The sequence below is a fragment of the Panthera onca genome, chromosome C1 (genome assembly GCF_046562875.1).
Source record: "Panthera onca isolate mPanOnc1 chromosome C1, mPanOnc1 haplotype 2, whole genome shotgun sequence".
In the NCBI taxonomy this organism is placed as follows: domain Eukaryota; kingdom Metazoa; phylum Chordata; class Mammalia; order Carnivora; family Felidae; genus Panthera; species Panthera onca.
This window is the reverse complement of record NC_138346.1, coordinates 212,955,400-212,970,431: the sequence shown is the minus strand read 5'-3', so window position 1 is coordinate 212,970,431 and position 15,032 is coordinate 212,955,400. Positions and strand designations below refer to the sequence as shown.

General features: G+C 56.8%; 2 protein-coding genes across 3 annotated transcripts in view; one reads left to right on the top strand and one right to left on the bottom strand.

Annotated features, from left to right (window-relative positions):
- Positions 1-28: 28 nt before the first annotated feature.
- Positions 29-12,146, bottom strand: MAD2L2 (mitotic arrest deficient 2 like 2). 2 transcript variants are annotated; one of them, XM_060624685.2, is made up of 9 exons: positions 12,012-12,146; positions 4,780-4,831; positions 4,566-4,684; positions 3,503-3,574; positions 2,840-2,940; positions 1,647-1,741; positions 1,245-1,318; positions 617-709; positions 29-375 (listed from the first exon to the last, which is right to left on the bottom strand). In XM_060624685.2, the coding sequence occupies exons 2-9, from the start codon at positions 4,817-4,819 to the stop codon at positions 334-336; spliced, it is 636 nt and encodes a 211-aa protein (XP_060480668.1). In that variant the 5' UTR covers positions 4,820-4,831; positions 12,012-12,146; the 3' UTR covers positions 29-333. The 2 variants fall into 2 exon arrangements, with proteins under 2 accessions (XP_060480668.1, XP_060480667.1); XM_060624684.2 differs by lacking the exon at positions 12,012-12,146 and adding an exon at positions 5,281-5,391.
- The window catches only part of DRAXIN (dorsal inhibitory axon guidance protein), a 25,508-nt gene continuing 22,179 nt past the window's right edge, over positions 11,704-15,032 (top strand). The window contains exon 1 of the mRNA XM_078452424.2: positions 11,704-11,964. The gene's annotated coding sequence lies outside the window, so the exon portion shown is untranslated. The remainder of the gene's footprint in view (positions 11,965-15,032) is intronic.

Sequence of the window (15,032 nt, the reverse complement as noted above, 5' to 3'; positions counted from 1 at the left end):
GTCCCTCTCCAGTTAGTGACAGCCCAGCTCAGCCCTTGGGGCTCTTTATTGAAACAACTCACAGCACAGTATTTCAGACAGACAGTGTTGGCCGGCCACATCCCAGGAGGCCAAGAAATCAAGGTCCCGGCATCCTTCCCTGCCCTCCTGGGGAAAATTCCTCCATGAAGGCAACCAGACCTGAGCGGCGCCGGGCCGGAGAGTGGGTGGTCCATACACAGAGGCAATAAGAGCACTTGGAATCGGGGGGAGGGGGTGTCCCTCAGCACCGCCCTAGGCTGGGGGCCCCCAGTGTCCCATAGTTGTTACATCCATGATCGGAGCATCACACCCTCAGCTGCTTTTGTGAGCTCGCTCTTCCACGTAGAGCTGCATCTAGTGGACAGGAATAAACCGCCAAGGTCAGGAGCACAGCCAGGGCACGTCCTCAGGAGGGCCCATAAGCCCCAGGCAGACAGATCCCTGCCAGCGGTGGGGCAGTGTGGCACAGCCACGGGTTAAGGGAAAGGGAGTTTGGAGCCTTACGCCAGGCACTCCCTGGTCATCTCCTCCGAGCCTTGAGCCATTAGCCTCAGCGTACCGTCTGTAAAGCTCCCCGGGTCCCCATGCAGCTCACCTTTAAAATGTCTGATGTCATCGTTTTTAGCGGTATCAGCCGGGGATCATGCATGTGGACGTCCTGCTCATCTGCCAGGATCCAGGGAAAGTCCTAGGGTGGGGACCAAGGGAAGCGGGTGGAAGGGGGCTGGGCCGTGGCCTGTCCTCACTTTGCTACCCACTCCCTCTCCAGCGCCGGGGTCCCCAGACTTCAGGGAACACCAGAGTCGCTAGGGAGCTACCAGCATTGCGGACTCCCGGCTTCCTCCACCCGAGAGGCCGAGCCCGTGGATCCGAGCTGGCCGGGGCACCCAGGTGATTTAACGAGCCCCAGACACCATTTCAGAAACTGGCGGGTGAAGACCTCCCCCCCCCCCCCCCCCCGCCCTCTCTTGAGAGCCACCACTGAGCTGGCAGACCCAGGACATGGCTCCACCCTCCTCTCGGTACTGGGTGCCCAGGCTGGGTAACGACCAGCATTCGGCCACACAGTTAACACACGACAAAAACCTGCCGCGTGCCAGGCACCGCCACCAACGATGTTGAGGGTGCGCGAACAGCAACACCCCGGCCCACTCAGAACTGTGGCATCTTGCTTTCAAAGCCTCCCGGCTGTCTCCCTGCCCACCAGACGGGTCTCCTCTCACCTTGATGACCTGAATCTTCTCCATGTTGCGGGTAGCAGCTTCTCTCGTGTGCACTAAGACTGTGAAGGTACAGCCTAAAGAAGCAAGAGTCTGGTCAAGGCTGGGCCACGTCACGCCTGCCACTGGGCACAGTCTCTTCCCCGCTCCCAGGCTGGCTCAGCAGCCGCCCGAGGGGAGGAGAGTGTAAACCAAGTGCTAAGACAAGACACAGTCAATAGGGAGACTGAACCCCGGTGGAGTCCATCAGGGTAGCTTCCTGGAGGAGGTGGACTTTCAGAGAGGTTCTAAAATGCAAGAAGGAAGAGAGGTGGCTTGATACAGCAAAGTAGGGACCGGAGAATGCAGCCCGAGCCAAGGTAGCCATGGAAAGGCCCGAGGACAGTGGGGTGGGGGCGAGCACACCTGGGGGGTTGTGGTCCAGGACAGCATCACACACACTGATCTTCAGGATGAAGGCTCGGAGCAGCTGCTCCACATGAGACAGCAGGGAATCTGAGCTGGAAGGAGAAAAGGAGGGGCTCCCGTCACACTGGCGGCCCTTCCCACCAGCAGGCAATCAACCCTGGAAACAGACCTGGGGGTCCAGGGGCCCTCTCTGCTTCTGACCGTGTTGGCTTTGGAGGGCTTGGCCACCTATCCTATCTACGCAGTTAAAACCATCTGGAGAGTTTAAAACCAGTGCCGAATGTGGCACCTGGGTGACTCGGTTAAGCGTCGGAACCAGTCGGGATCTCGCGGTTTGTGAGTTCGAGCCCCGCCCCGGGCTCCGCGCTGACAGTGCAGAGCCTGCTTGGGATTCTCTCTCCCTCTCTCTCTGCCCCTCCACCTCTCTCTCTCTCTCTCTCAAAATAATAAATAAATAAACTTAAAAAAAAAATGCTGAGTCCCATGCTGAGTCCCATCCCAAACTAAGTCCAAATGGGGCACTGTGAACCCCCACAGGTGGTTCTAATGTGCAGCCAGGTCTGAGAACAAGGACACAGCCCAAGCCTCCTCATACCCCAGGACACCAAGCCAGGAAGGGAAAGGGCTTGCCTGAGGCCACACAGCAAGTGGGAACAGATAACAGTGCCCTGACCTCACCAGGAAACCAGCAGCTGACCAGCCAACACGCTTGCCCAAGGTCAACTTCTGGTTGACTATGGGCTGGACACTCAACTAGGAAGTCAGAAAACTGGGTCTGGCCCCGGCTCTGCCACCATTTGGGTGACCCTGAGTGGTTCATGTCATCTCTCTGGTCCTTGGTTTCTCCGTCCATAAAAGGAGGTTGGGAATAGCCATTCAGCAAAGCGATGGTTTGCCAAGTGTGGACCTCACAGAGGTTACATGAAGACCACAGGGCGGCCAGCCGCGTTAGGATAGCGTTCCTTGCCATTCTCCTCTTTACCGAGCTTCCTGGAGGAGGTGGGCTTTCAGAGGGGTTCTAAAAGGCAGGAAGGGAGAGAGGTGGCTTGGTGCAGCCAAGTAGGGACCTCAGAACACAGGCCAAGCTGAGGTATTCAGGGGCTGCCCTAAAGGGGTGAGTATGGGGGCGATTTCTAGGGACCTCATACCAGCCAGCCAGCTAGCTAAGAGTCCGGGGAGAGGCGGCTTACCTAATGGACAGCAGCGGAGGCTGGGTGATTTCAAAGACGAATTTCTCCACTGGGCGGTGCTCTTTGTCCAAAATTACCACCACCACTTTCTCGACATCGTTCTGCAAGGACAGGAATCCCCTAGTCCAGGACCAGGTAGCCCACCCACCACCACCACCTCCCTCCCTGCCCAAGGAAGGACGGCAAGGGCACGCCCACAGCCCCTCTCAGCTTCTAGGCTGAGGGTTCCTGGGCTTTGAGAATTTCAAGTAGGCATCGCTGACATGAGCAGTACAGGCTGGGAGGGGAGAGAGTGTCCGGGCCCCATGGCGGTTCCAGGACATCTCGGAGAGCGGGACAAGATAAAAGGAGGAAACCCTCAGGGGGCAAGCCCAGACAGAACTTGGGGGCAGGGAGAGAAACAGAAGTGAGAAGAACCCAGAACCCTCTGGGGCAGGCTCCACTTGACCAACTCCACAAAACAGGGCTCCCGGGCCCAGCATACCCTGAATGTGGCTCACGTGCCCTGAGGTCTATCCTGGGGCAGGAGTGGTCTCCAGGGAACAGGAGATATGCTTTGGGGTATAGAGTCATAGGGACCCCGCACGGTCCCAGCATCACCCTGTCCTGGAGCCCTGGAGGAACAGACTGGGCGTGAAGTAGGCTGCAGCCTGGTGTCCTCACCTTCTCCAGCAGTGGCTTGACACACTGCAGGGTGTCCTGGATATACTGGTTCAGCTCCGGGTGGCAGGACATCTGCACACAACCGCACGATGGCTGGTGAGGCCCAAAGCACCAGTGGGGAAACCACCCAACACCCCTACCTCCAGGAGCCCAGGGAGAGAGGCCAGCAACTCCCTAGGGCTCCCTACCCAAGAGATTGACTTCCCATCATGGGGCTGAGAACTGCGAATTATCCACACAGAACGTAGAAGAATTCAGTCTCAACATTAGCACTTAATATAGCATCAGGGGTTTCTAAAGTGGGGTCTGCGGGCTCCTCTAGAGGCTGAGAAGTCCCTAAATTGTGTGTATTTGGGCATACAGGCATTTTTCCCAGAGAAGGGATCCAAAATTTTAATCAATTTTCAAAAATTGAGAATCTGGGACTAAGAGCTATGTGGCCTCAGGTAAATCACTTAACTTCTCTGAGCTTTAATTACTTCATCTGTGAAAGGTCTCGCAAAGAAAAAATGATGAGTAGTGAGATAATCCCGTACAACACAGAGGGTGCACAGTAAATGCCATTCTTTTTCCTTTTCCTCGTATATCCTTCAATCTCCCACCACGTTTCAGTATTGGGTCATTCATTTATTCTAATGTTTACTGAGTGCCTTCTAAGGGCCGGCACTTCTACAGACTGGGGACAGGGTAGCATTTGTTTACTGCTTTTGTCTGCCTTTTAACCTAAAACAACCCCTTACAATGAGGGCAGAGAGCAGGGATACCTGAGGTTTACAGGGATCCCCTCCCCAAACCAATCATTCGCCAGTCCCAGGAGCTCTTTAAAATACAACCATGCCCCAGGGGCAACTCTAACCCGAGAGTCTGGTCCCTAACTTGGGGCAAGGGGAACTCCCAGTTCAGAGGGATGGAAAGAAAAGTCCCTGCAGTTGTGGCTGGGAACTGAACGGCAAGGCCAGGCCGCTGGGGAGTGAGGGGGCTCAGCCTGAAAGCGGAGGAAGAGTTCAAAAATCCAACCTCTACCCACCTTGAAGTTCGGGGATGACCAGAGGTGGGGGCTCACCTGGACAGGCACGTTGTACTTCTTACGCTTCTGGAAGATGCCCACCGGGTAGACCTCGCGCACGTAGAGGATGAGGTGCACGGCCACCTCCAGGAACTCGCAGAGGACGTCGGCCACCACTGTGAAGGGGCTGAAGCCGGTGAGCTTGGGAAGCCCGCCGGCCCAGGCCCTCCCTCGCCCCCCCACCCTGGGTCCGCAAGTCCAGCCTCCCTACCTTGACCAAAGTTGAGGTCCTGTCGCGTGAGTGTGGTCATCCTTACCGCCACCTAGAGGGTGGGGCAGGAGGGGGGGGCTGGTTCTAACGGATCAGACTGCCGCAGGGTGCGCTTGCCTCCACCCCCTCTCCCCTCCGTCTGGGGGAATCGGGGCAGGACGTCCCCCTTCACACAGAATCTGGGCAGCTAGAAGGGACCTCCCACGCTGGCGTCATAGCTCGGGGACATTAGCTGCGCCCGGATCAGCTCTGTCTACTGGCCCCCCGCCCTGCTGTCTCGGGGGCGGGGGTTGGGGGGGTGCGGTAGGAAAGGCCAGAGCTGTGCTCGCAAAAGGGCACGGCCGCAGAGGGAACGGCGGGTTGCCTAGGCCCGCGGGCGCAAAACCGGACACGCTGAGAACGAAACCGGGCTGGAATAAGACGCCGCCCTCCGCCTGGCCGGAAACCTCCTCGGAGGGAACCCCGCCCCTCTCCCCTCCCCCGGTGCGGGGAACCACCGACCCGACCACTCGCGCCTCCCGCTCAACCAGCGGCCTGGACTCGGCTCCGAGACTTCCGCGGCGCTCGGGCAGGTCCTAGCGACCGCCTCCGGCCACGCCCACTTCCCCGCGCAGCCAACCTGGAGGCGGGAGGGAGCGGCAGCCGGAGGGGCGGGGCCTGGGAGGGGGCGGGGCCCGGCCTCGCCGCCAGAGATCCCAAGGCGGGAGACGCGGAGACTGCGCGGTACCGCCTCCCTTAGGCTCCGGGTCGGCGCGAGAAAAGACCCCTTCGCTCTCCACGTCAGGTCGCCACGTATTTTGCTCCCCAGGGCGTTTGTCTCGCTTTGGGAAGCGTTGGGAGGGAGCGGATAGGTGTTGCTGGTGAGGAACAGGTGGAGGGTACAGCTGGGGACTTAAGACAGCGACATCTACTGCTAACTGCAGAGTCACCATCCCCGGACCTCAGCTGCCCAACCGAAAGCGAATCCGCCGGCTCCGGGGCGGGGACGTCCTCACTCCCGCCCTCACCCAGAAACTAAATGCAGCTTGGGTTTACCTCCCAAGAAGATAAAACCTCCCGGGCCCGGGCATCATAGTGGTAGCTGCCCTTTATAGGGACCCAGCCGTGTGCCAGGCACCGGGCTAAGTGTGCCTGTGGATTATCCCACTAAATCCTCAAAACAGTTCCGTAAGACAGTTACTGTGATTGTCCGCATTTTATAGAGGAGCCAAACGAGGTTCAGAAGGGTGAAGTAACCTTCCCGAATCACACATCTATTGAGGGAGGGGACGCGCGGAGTTGTCTTTGCCCACTACATTTTACGGTTCTGGAATCCCCTAGAGACATGGCCTCTGGAACCGCTGAGAGGCCCCCTGGGAGATAATAATATTAACATTAAAATAATCACTAACTTGAATTGAACACTAACTCAGCCTAGGAGCTAAGCACCCGTTTTACAGCCCCACTTTATAGATGGCAAACAGGCTCAGAGATGCTCCCTACTTTGCCCAAATCACACAGTTGGAATACAAACCCAGTTCTGACTTCTAACCTGATTCCAGGGCTTCAACTTATTTTCAGCCCCTTTATTTTACAGGTGGGGAAACTAGGGTCAGAGAAGTTGCAGCACAGTTACAGGCAACAAATCAGGACCAGAAGCCTGGGGACCTTGACTCTGACCTCTAGGGACAGAAGAGCTTGTTAGGAGTCACACCCAGCTGTGGGTACCCAGATCTAGCCAGGAATGTTTATCAATTACAGGTCCCTATTGGAGATCTGCACCCGTTTTCACTCCAGATGCCTTCAAACCTGCACTTGCCCACTTCTGATGGGGTGGGGATAAGGAAGAGAATAAGTGACTTGGCCCATTAAGCCAGGAATACCAGCAAAGCATTTCTCAAAGCAGTCCTTGGAAATCTGCATCAGAATCCCTGGGGAGCCCATTAAACTCCTGGAACCCAGGCCTCTCTGACCTACTGGACCAGTCTGGGTGCAAAGCAGGGTATGGGCCCTTTAACAAGTTCCCCAGGGACCCTGATGCCCAAAATCATATGGGAATTGCCACGGTAGTTTGGGCTGTTCCCAAAGAAAGTCTGCATTTCATACCATTTCCACATTTAACCCAAAAGGATAAGATGGTTTATTTCAGGAATTGACGCACTCGGTGGCACATTTTGGGCATAGCAGCCCTTCTCAAGACTTGGGGACACTGCCCATATCATGCCATGAAGGAGAGAACCGTTTCCACACAGAGCCAGTTAAGCAGCTCACTGGCTTGTAAACAGTGTCCCCTGGCTCCTTGCGATTTAATCATTATGGATACTTTGGCCCTGGAGAAAGCAAGAGTCCTTCTTTGCCCCTCTCTGGAGGCTGTTCAAGCATTTTGTCCATTAGTGACAGGAAGTGGCAGTCTTAGGGGGGCAATTTCTTGTACAGGGTTTCTTGGGATTGGATCCTGGGCTGGGAAACTCAAGAGTCTAGCTGCTTCCATGGGATGGCCTCCAGAGTACAATGTGAGCGACACGAGGACTCATGCCAGGCTCCCAGCCTTAGCCCCCTGCCCTGAGAAGACAAAGCACAAGCCACCTGTAGGTCCCCTGACACACAGAGCTAAAGGAACTTCAGAGACACTTTGGCAGACATAAAACCCAACACTCAACATTTTTCAAATGCAGAAAGCGAGGTCCCAAGAGCTTTTGACACTGGGGTACCTGCCTTGTCAACTAGAAACCCATGGACAAAATGCCTACATTTGGGGCTTTGGATTCAGAGTCAGCCACAAGCAGAGGAATGCAGGCTGGGAGACAGGTGAGGAGGGACTCAAACTGATCTGACCCCTAACCCCAAAAAGGCCTCTATCTCCTCATTTTTGAAATGAACAGGCTGGACAGATGTTCCCTAAACCTCTGATGGCCTTGGGTTCCACGGGGGCCAAGAAGCTGGAGAGGGGGCAGGGGAGCTCTAAGAAGACATCTGTCATTTTTATCCATAGGGCTCTGTGGCATCTGGGTTTCTAGATCTTGAGCACATCAGCATGATGGATAGTCTTGGGACCAAGATTACATTATGGGGTTAATTTATTACATTTTTGAATACCCATTTGCTGGGAGACTGTTTTTCCAAGTTATTTGCATATTTTTCACCATAATAACAATATGTAGGAGGGCATCTGGGAGGAAAAGGATGGATGTTTAGGAGGAGAGAGGGCTTATTTGCCAACTGGAACAGGTCCCTGAGGGTCTGCAATGAGGACAGAAAGAAAATCACTCCCAAGAGACATTTAAATTGAAACTAAGAGAAAGCAAGATGTAAGAAAGTCTTGCAAAGACCAAGGCCTGCGTGGGCAAAGGAGGATCCCTGGAGTTCACTGAACAAATATGCAACAAGTGAACAGAGTAAAACAATAGACAATGAAGTATCCAGCCCCTTAAGATGCTGCCAAGGTCCCCTCATACCCACTAGGCTGATCACATGACAGATCATTTATCCCATACCTGCTTAAGGTTCCTAAGACACCAAACACAGGAGAGTGGGGGGAGCCATAGACAGTGAGCCACATATAGCCTAGTAACAATCCACTGGTACCCCGATGCTCAAGGATGCAGCCGTTTGGGACACCTCCTGATCAGAGCCTCAGCCTTGTTCATTCTTTTGGTCCAGCCCCTCACCCAGTGCCTGGCCCAATCCAGGTTCTCGATGAGCGCGAGTAAATGAATTAATGAAAGAAAGAACAGATGAAATGATAGCGGACAGTGGCTCGTTGCCATTTGCCTGACTTGAATCCTAACTTATTCTGAATGAGAACAAAGGCCTCTGATTTCAGTGCTCGAGCTACAGGTAGCGGTGTGCAAAGAGCTGTTTTCAAAAGTGAAGCAAGAGCTGGGGAATGCTCACTAGGTACCGCCTGCACCCACCGGGCTGCTCGCGCCTCTAACGTGCTGTCTTTCCCCACCACTGCTCCTTAACCAGCTGTGAGTCCCTTCCCTCTCTGAATCTCAGGTTCCTCACCTGTAAAATGGGATCATGGGAGCACCGATTCCATAGGGTTGGGCGGGGAACAAGTGAGATGGTTGTAAAAATATAAAGTGCACAGGGGCGCCTAAGTGGTTCAGTCGGTTAAGCATCCAACTCCTGGTTTGGGCTCAGGTCATGATCTCACAGATTCACGGGTTCAAGCCCTGCATCATCAGGCTCTGTGCTGGCATTGTAGAGCCTGCTTGGGATTCTCTCTCTCTCTTCCTCTCTCTCTGCCCCTCTCCCACTTTTGCTATCTCTGTCTCTCTCAAAATAAATAAACTTTTATATATATATATATATATATATATATATATATATATATATATATATATATATGGCACATGGGTGGCTCCGTGGGTTAAGCGTCTGACTTCGGCTCAGGTCATGATCTCATGGTTCGTGGGTTCAAGCCCAGGGCCAGGCTTTGTGCTGGCAGCTCAGAGCCTGGAGCCTGATTCAGATCCTGTGTCTCCCTCTCTCTCTTTTCCCCTCCGCCACTCACTCTCTGTCTCTGTCTCTCAAAAATGAATAAACATTACAATTTTTTAATAAAAAATAAAATTATATATATAATTGTATATATTAATTAATATATTAATTTTATATATATATATATATATATATATATATATATATATATAAAGTGCAGAATGCCTGGCATATAAATGCACAATTCATGCTATTATGGCAATGATATTAACATCTGCACACACTGTCTAAGCCCCTAGAACAAACACTCTGGACCAGCCACCATGCTTTTCAAAACCCCATCTAAAACATTTTCAACTGCACCCCCTCCCCATCTCCATTTCCCAAGGCAGTCCCCAAGGTGCCCCAAGGTGCCCTAAGGAAGGACCTGCATCCCCCCTGCCAGAGATGCCTAAAGGCAAGGGAATGTGGCCCACACTCAGCTCCTCCCCTCCCTCACCTGGTCTTCTGGCGCGAGGCGTGACCTATACAGCTCCCCAGATCCACGGCCGACCTCAGACCCAAGCCAGGGCCCTGACCTTAGGCCAGCAGCACTGGGCACTTCCAACACCTCAGCCAGGGCTGAGCCCATACATGCCATTCCCTCCCCAGTGTTTTGCTGACCACCCCCCCAGTGTTGCTGACCCCTTTTTGGTCAGGAGGATCTTACAAATCATCTCTTCTTAAGCGTAGAGCTTCCACCCATAGACATGGAACGTCTTCCACAATTTCAGGGGTTCCCGGGCTCTCTGAAGTCATCCCAGACCACACACTAAGAACCCTTGATCCAACTCGACTACTACTTTAAAAATAATAATAACTGCTTTATTGAGATGTATTTCACAAACCATAAAGTTCACCCTTTAAAACATGCAATTTAGTGGTTTTTAATGCGCTGTGCGTCAATCACCACCATCTAATTCCAAAACGTTGTCATGACTCCAAAAAGAAAAACCCCGTCTCCCCTTGCTCCAGCCCCAGGCAACCACTAGTCTACTTCCTGTCTCTATGGGCTTGCCTATCTTGAACATGCCATATAAATCATACAACATGTGGCCTTTCACGTCTGGCTTGTTTCACTGGGCATAGTGTTTTCAAGATTCACCCACATTGTGGCATGTCTTGGTACTTCGTCCCTAAAGCCCAAGTCAGGTCATGTCTCGTCTCTGCTCAGAACACAGTCCATCCTGGTGCCCATCAGGCTGATACTATTACATAACAATAGCAGGTCATTTTTCTAGAGTGTTTCCCATGGGGCCAGGATCTTAGGAACGCTATCTCCTTGCATCCAACAGAATCCTTGAACCCTAAGAGTTAGGGATGATGAGCTCAGAGAGGTTAGGCGACTGCCCCAGGTGGCCCGGAATGGCATCAGCAGATGAGCCCAGGTATCTGGCCTGACCCAGGAACGGAGCTCCTTAAACCTCTGAGCCATAACTGCCACACTCTGGAGGAAGAGGAAAACAATCGAAATGGAAGCCGCTGGGCGAGCTCTGGGCTCCAGGCGAGACTGGCGATTCACGCGCGCCCGGGTCCTGCCCAACAGCTCTTTGATCTTGGCAGTGCCTGTGGCCCCGCTGACCCCGCGGTGAGTTATGGGGGCCGCGGGACTCATAACACAGCATTCCCGGACTCCCAGGGTCTTTAGGACACGGCGCCCCGCGCGGTGATGGATGAGCCGGCCCTGGGGGCTGGCTTTGTCCCAGCTGGGCCGGGCTACGAGAACACCACCCGGACTTTGGACGGGGCGTGGCGAGAGGAAGACCGAGTGTGTGTGTGTGTGTGTGTGTGTGCGCGCGCGCGCGCGTGTTGGGTAGGAGGATTGTATCTCTCCCTTCCTTCTCAGGGTGTGCACCGGGGGAGACACACTAGTGCGGCCGTCAAGGCCCGGGATTCTCACCTGGTAACGGTTTGAAGACCCCCTATACCCCCCACAACCAAGAGCGACCTCTCCAGAACCCCGCCCCCTGCTCCGCGCACTTTCCGAGGCTACAAAGGCTCCGCGGTGCCCCGTCCCGCCTCCCTCGCACCGGGCATCTCTTCCGTCCCATTTGACAGCCAGGGCGGAATAATCCTTTTGGGGACTGGCCGGCCCCTGCCCGGCCAGACGCGGCCGCAGCTGAGCGCTCAGCTCCGATCCATTGTTGGGTCCGCCGGGGACCCCCTGCCGCGGCCCTTTGTCGCCCGCTCCCGGCGGGGCCGCTCCAGATGCGCCACCGCTGCCCGCGCCCCGCCCGTCCCACGCGCTCCGGGCAGTACCGAGGCAACTCTTACGCACCGGGAGGAGTGGACTCGCCTCGCCCCGTGCCCGCTCGGCCGCCCGGCTGCGCCCGCCTTTGTCTGCCTCCTTTGTCTGCCCCGCGCCCTCGCGGCGACGGCGGCTAGGCCTCTGGGGAGCGGGCCCGGAACGCCAAGTGCAGCTGGCGAGGGCGCGCCGGCCGGGAGCGCGCAGGGCCCAGCCGGGCCGGGGGCTGCCCCTCAGCCGGGGGCGGCCGAGCCAACTCCCACCGCCCCTCCCCCGCCTCCTCCCAGCGCGCCCGCCCCTTCCCGCGCGCCGGCCCCCTCCCCTTCCCTCCAGCCCCTCTCAGCCTGGGCACATCCTCCAGCCGCCCGCGCACCTCGCCTCGCGGTCCCCGCTTCGCAGCTCGGCCCTCCGCTGCGCTCGGCTCCCGCAGGCGCTCGGCCCCGGGCCCCTCGGCCCCCGCCCCGCCGGCCGGACAGGTAAGGCACGGCCTTGGCCCGCCCCTGGCCCCGCCCTCCCTCCTCACCTGGTAGCGTGCCCGGACAAAGGTGGGCTACCTGGCGCGGTTAGGGGCAGGGCGCGCGGGGGACTGTGGTTGGAGGTGAGGATGCTGCTTTCCTCCCTGCCCTCGCGGCCCTCGAAGCCGTCGGTCCGTGTGTCCGCCGCCTCCGCCCCTCGCCGCGTCACCGCTGGGCTCCAGGCTCTGCTCCCGGCCCCCGCGTCCGCCCACCTTCCGCCGGACGCTTACTTTTTCACGCTCTGACACTCTGCCTCGCGCGCGCCTTGGCCGCCCTCTCTGGGTCGCGGCTTTCGCCTTCTCTCCTCCTCCGCGCTAGCCCTTCTCCCTCTGGGACCGAGTCTCTCTTTGTCTCTCTGTCTCTGAGTCTCTGGGCGGTCTCCAGGACGCGGGAGCGGACCGGAGAATCCGCCACCATTCGAAGAAGCTTCGAAGACTCCCTGCGCCCCGGGCAGAGCTGACAGGCGTGCCCTCCTGCCCCTTTCGAGGCTGCCTGGGGGGCTAAGGTGTGTTCCGGGGGAAGGAGGCTCGGCGTGCGCCTCTGCCAGCGCCGCCGGCGGCCACGCGCCCGGGCGGTTCTGCGCCCTAGCAACCTCGACGGCCCCGCTCTGGCCCTCTTCCTCCGCTGGCTTTTTCTCCATTTGCGCACCGGGGTCTCGGCTGCCTGCGGGGTTTGAGATGCGAGGGCTCTCGGGTTTCCCGCCAAGTCTTCTTGCTTTCCTCCACTGGGGGTTCCCTCGGCCTTCGCCTCCATCGGGTCTCCTGCCCAGCGCACCTTCCCCGCTGCCCTCCTCCCCAGCCGGGGGCCCGCAGGAAGTGTGGCGGTGCGGTTCAGCATCATCCCCCAGGGATCAGGCAGACAGAGGCCCTGGGAGTGATCTTGGACAAAGGAATGCATTTTCCTGAGCCTCGATGCCCCCTTCATAAAATGGGGATAACAGCACCTACCCACAGGGATGTGTGTTGAAACAGTGAGAAAAAAAAAAAAAAAAAAAAAAGCAGATTGGATGCCAGCACAGGGCACACTTGGTGGCCGTGGGGGAGGCTTCGGTCCCTGGCTGGGGTGGGGAGGAGGCTCCCCAGCAAGGGGGGGAAATGGATCCCAATTCAAGGCTTAGAGACACTGCAGGGAAACCTGAATGTCCCCTCCCCCCCCAGCGTGGCTGCCACAGTTGCAACCGCCCCCACCCATTTACAGGGTTCCTGCTGTCACAGGCACCGTCCCCTCTTCTCGCTCCTCCTCTCTGCTTGTCCTAAAAGCAGTTTTAAAAAGTCAGGGTGAATAGGGTCTCTGCTTCCAAAGTGAGATGAGTGTCACTGTGACAATGTTGCCAACAGCTGGTCATTCATCATGAGGCGTCCATGTGACTCATTCCCAATTCTGAACCTCTGTCTTGCACCGATTTCTTTTTTAATGGCACTTGCACACAAGCCATCTCCTTCCCCCTGGGGGCACTGTCTTGCTGTATCCTGGACCCGCTGTGTAATTGCCCAAACCCTCTGACCACCGGATCATCTGTGTCCTCATAACAGGGGACACACCACACACACACCCCCCCCCCCACCCCCGGAATCCAGCAGTGGCTCAATGAGGGCCACTGCAGCAGAGGGTAGCCTCTTCCCAGCCAGCACGTTCTAGGCTCCCCCGGCTAAGTTCTTGTTTTCAGCCGTGGCCAGAGCTGGCACTTAGGGACTAGGGACACGGGCGCACCCCACCCAGCCTCCTGCTCGTGATCCCGCCTGGCGGACAGGCCCAGCTTTGGCAACCCAGGGCGCCCTTGCCGGCTCTGCCTCCTCGCGAAAGCCAGCTCGGCAGCCTCTGCGACCCCTCCAAAATTCGCTCCTTGCCCCTCACCCACACGAAAACGACGGCGCCTTCTCCGCCCGTCCAACCGGCCCCCTCTCCCCAGCCCCAAATCCTTCAAATAGCTCCCTGTTGGCACCAAATTAACAACTCTACCTGCCACGCACAACACTCTCGTTGAGTCTTTGGCTCTTCCCTCCTTCTGAAACGTCTCCTCCCCTGCCCGTATTCAGTTGAAGCCTGCCCTCCCTGCAGGCCAAGGTCAGATGTCCCCTCTTGCGGGAAGCCCTCTTGCTCCCCCCTTGCCTCCCCTTCTTGCGTGGTCTGCGCTCCCCTGAGCGGGGCTGGGTCTCGTTCCGTTCGTGGTCCCAGGACACCCAGTGGGTGCTGCATGCACACGTGTTGTACCGACTGGAACGTTTGGTCAAGGGGATGGGAGTGACCTGAAAATTGCAAGCCACAGGTTATCCTTGGGTCCCACCGGGTCCTGCCGGCCCGGCCAGGGGCAGGGGTGACCCTGAAGCAAAAGACCGTAGCTGGGGAGGTCAGAGGGGGAACGAGCCTCCTGGAAAACCCCCGGGGTACTGGGTTCTTCCTCTCCCTGAAAGATGAGGATATCTGTGCCTGATTATAGAGAGGGAAGTGATTGCCCAAGTCCTGCAGAATGGGTTTGAATTCCGGCTGATGGCTTGCTAGCTACGTGACCTGGAGGGAGTTCCTTCACTGGTCTCAGCCAGGAATTTGGTAGAGCGGAGATTGGCATCCTGGCCTCCCTGATTCTACAGCCTGGGGAGAGTGGCGCTCCCTCCAGAGAGGGTCCTGGGCATATTCCCAAGGGGGGTGTTAGATGAGCATCCCTATTCTGGCTCTTTCGGAGGAGACCTGCCTCTTTTCCCGCTGCAGCCCCTCTGCCCGTCTTCTGTCGGCCCTTCCTCTTGAGTGGGCCATTTGGCCAACTGAGCAGAGGCCATCTCCAGGAAGGACACAGGCCGTCCCCAGGAAGGACACGGGAGGGTGGCTGAACCGTTGCCACTAGAGGCCAGGCCACCCTCACCACCAGCTTTGACAGCTCTCCTTACACAACACCGTGGTCCGGCATTGACCATCTGGTACCCGTCACTGGATGGGTGTGGGGGGGTCCAAGGGATAAGGCCCCTCCTAGAATCTAGAGCAGTTGAGGGGAAGTCATTGTAGAAACTACAAGTTCTTAGAGGCTCTCTCTGTGC

Coding starts and splice junctions, on each gene's coding strand:
- MAD2L2 (XM_060624685.2), bottom strand. CDS start 4,819: ATGACCACACTCACGCGACAGGACCTCAACTTTGGTCAAG. Junction 4,685..4,779: donor GGACCTCAACTTTGGTCAAG/GTAGGGAGGCTG, acceptor GCCCCTTCACAG/TGGTGGCCGACGTCCTCTGC. Junction 376..616: donor TGACATCAGACATTTTAAAG/GTGAGCTGCATG, acceptor CCTGTCCACTAG/ATGCAGCTCTACGTGGAAGA.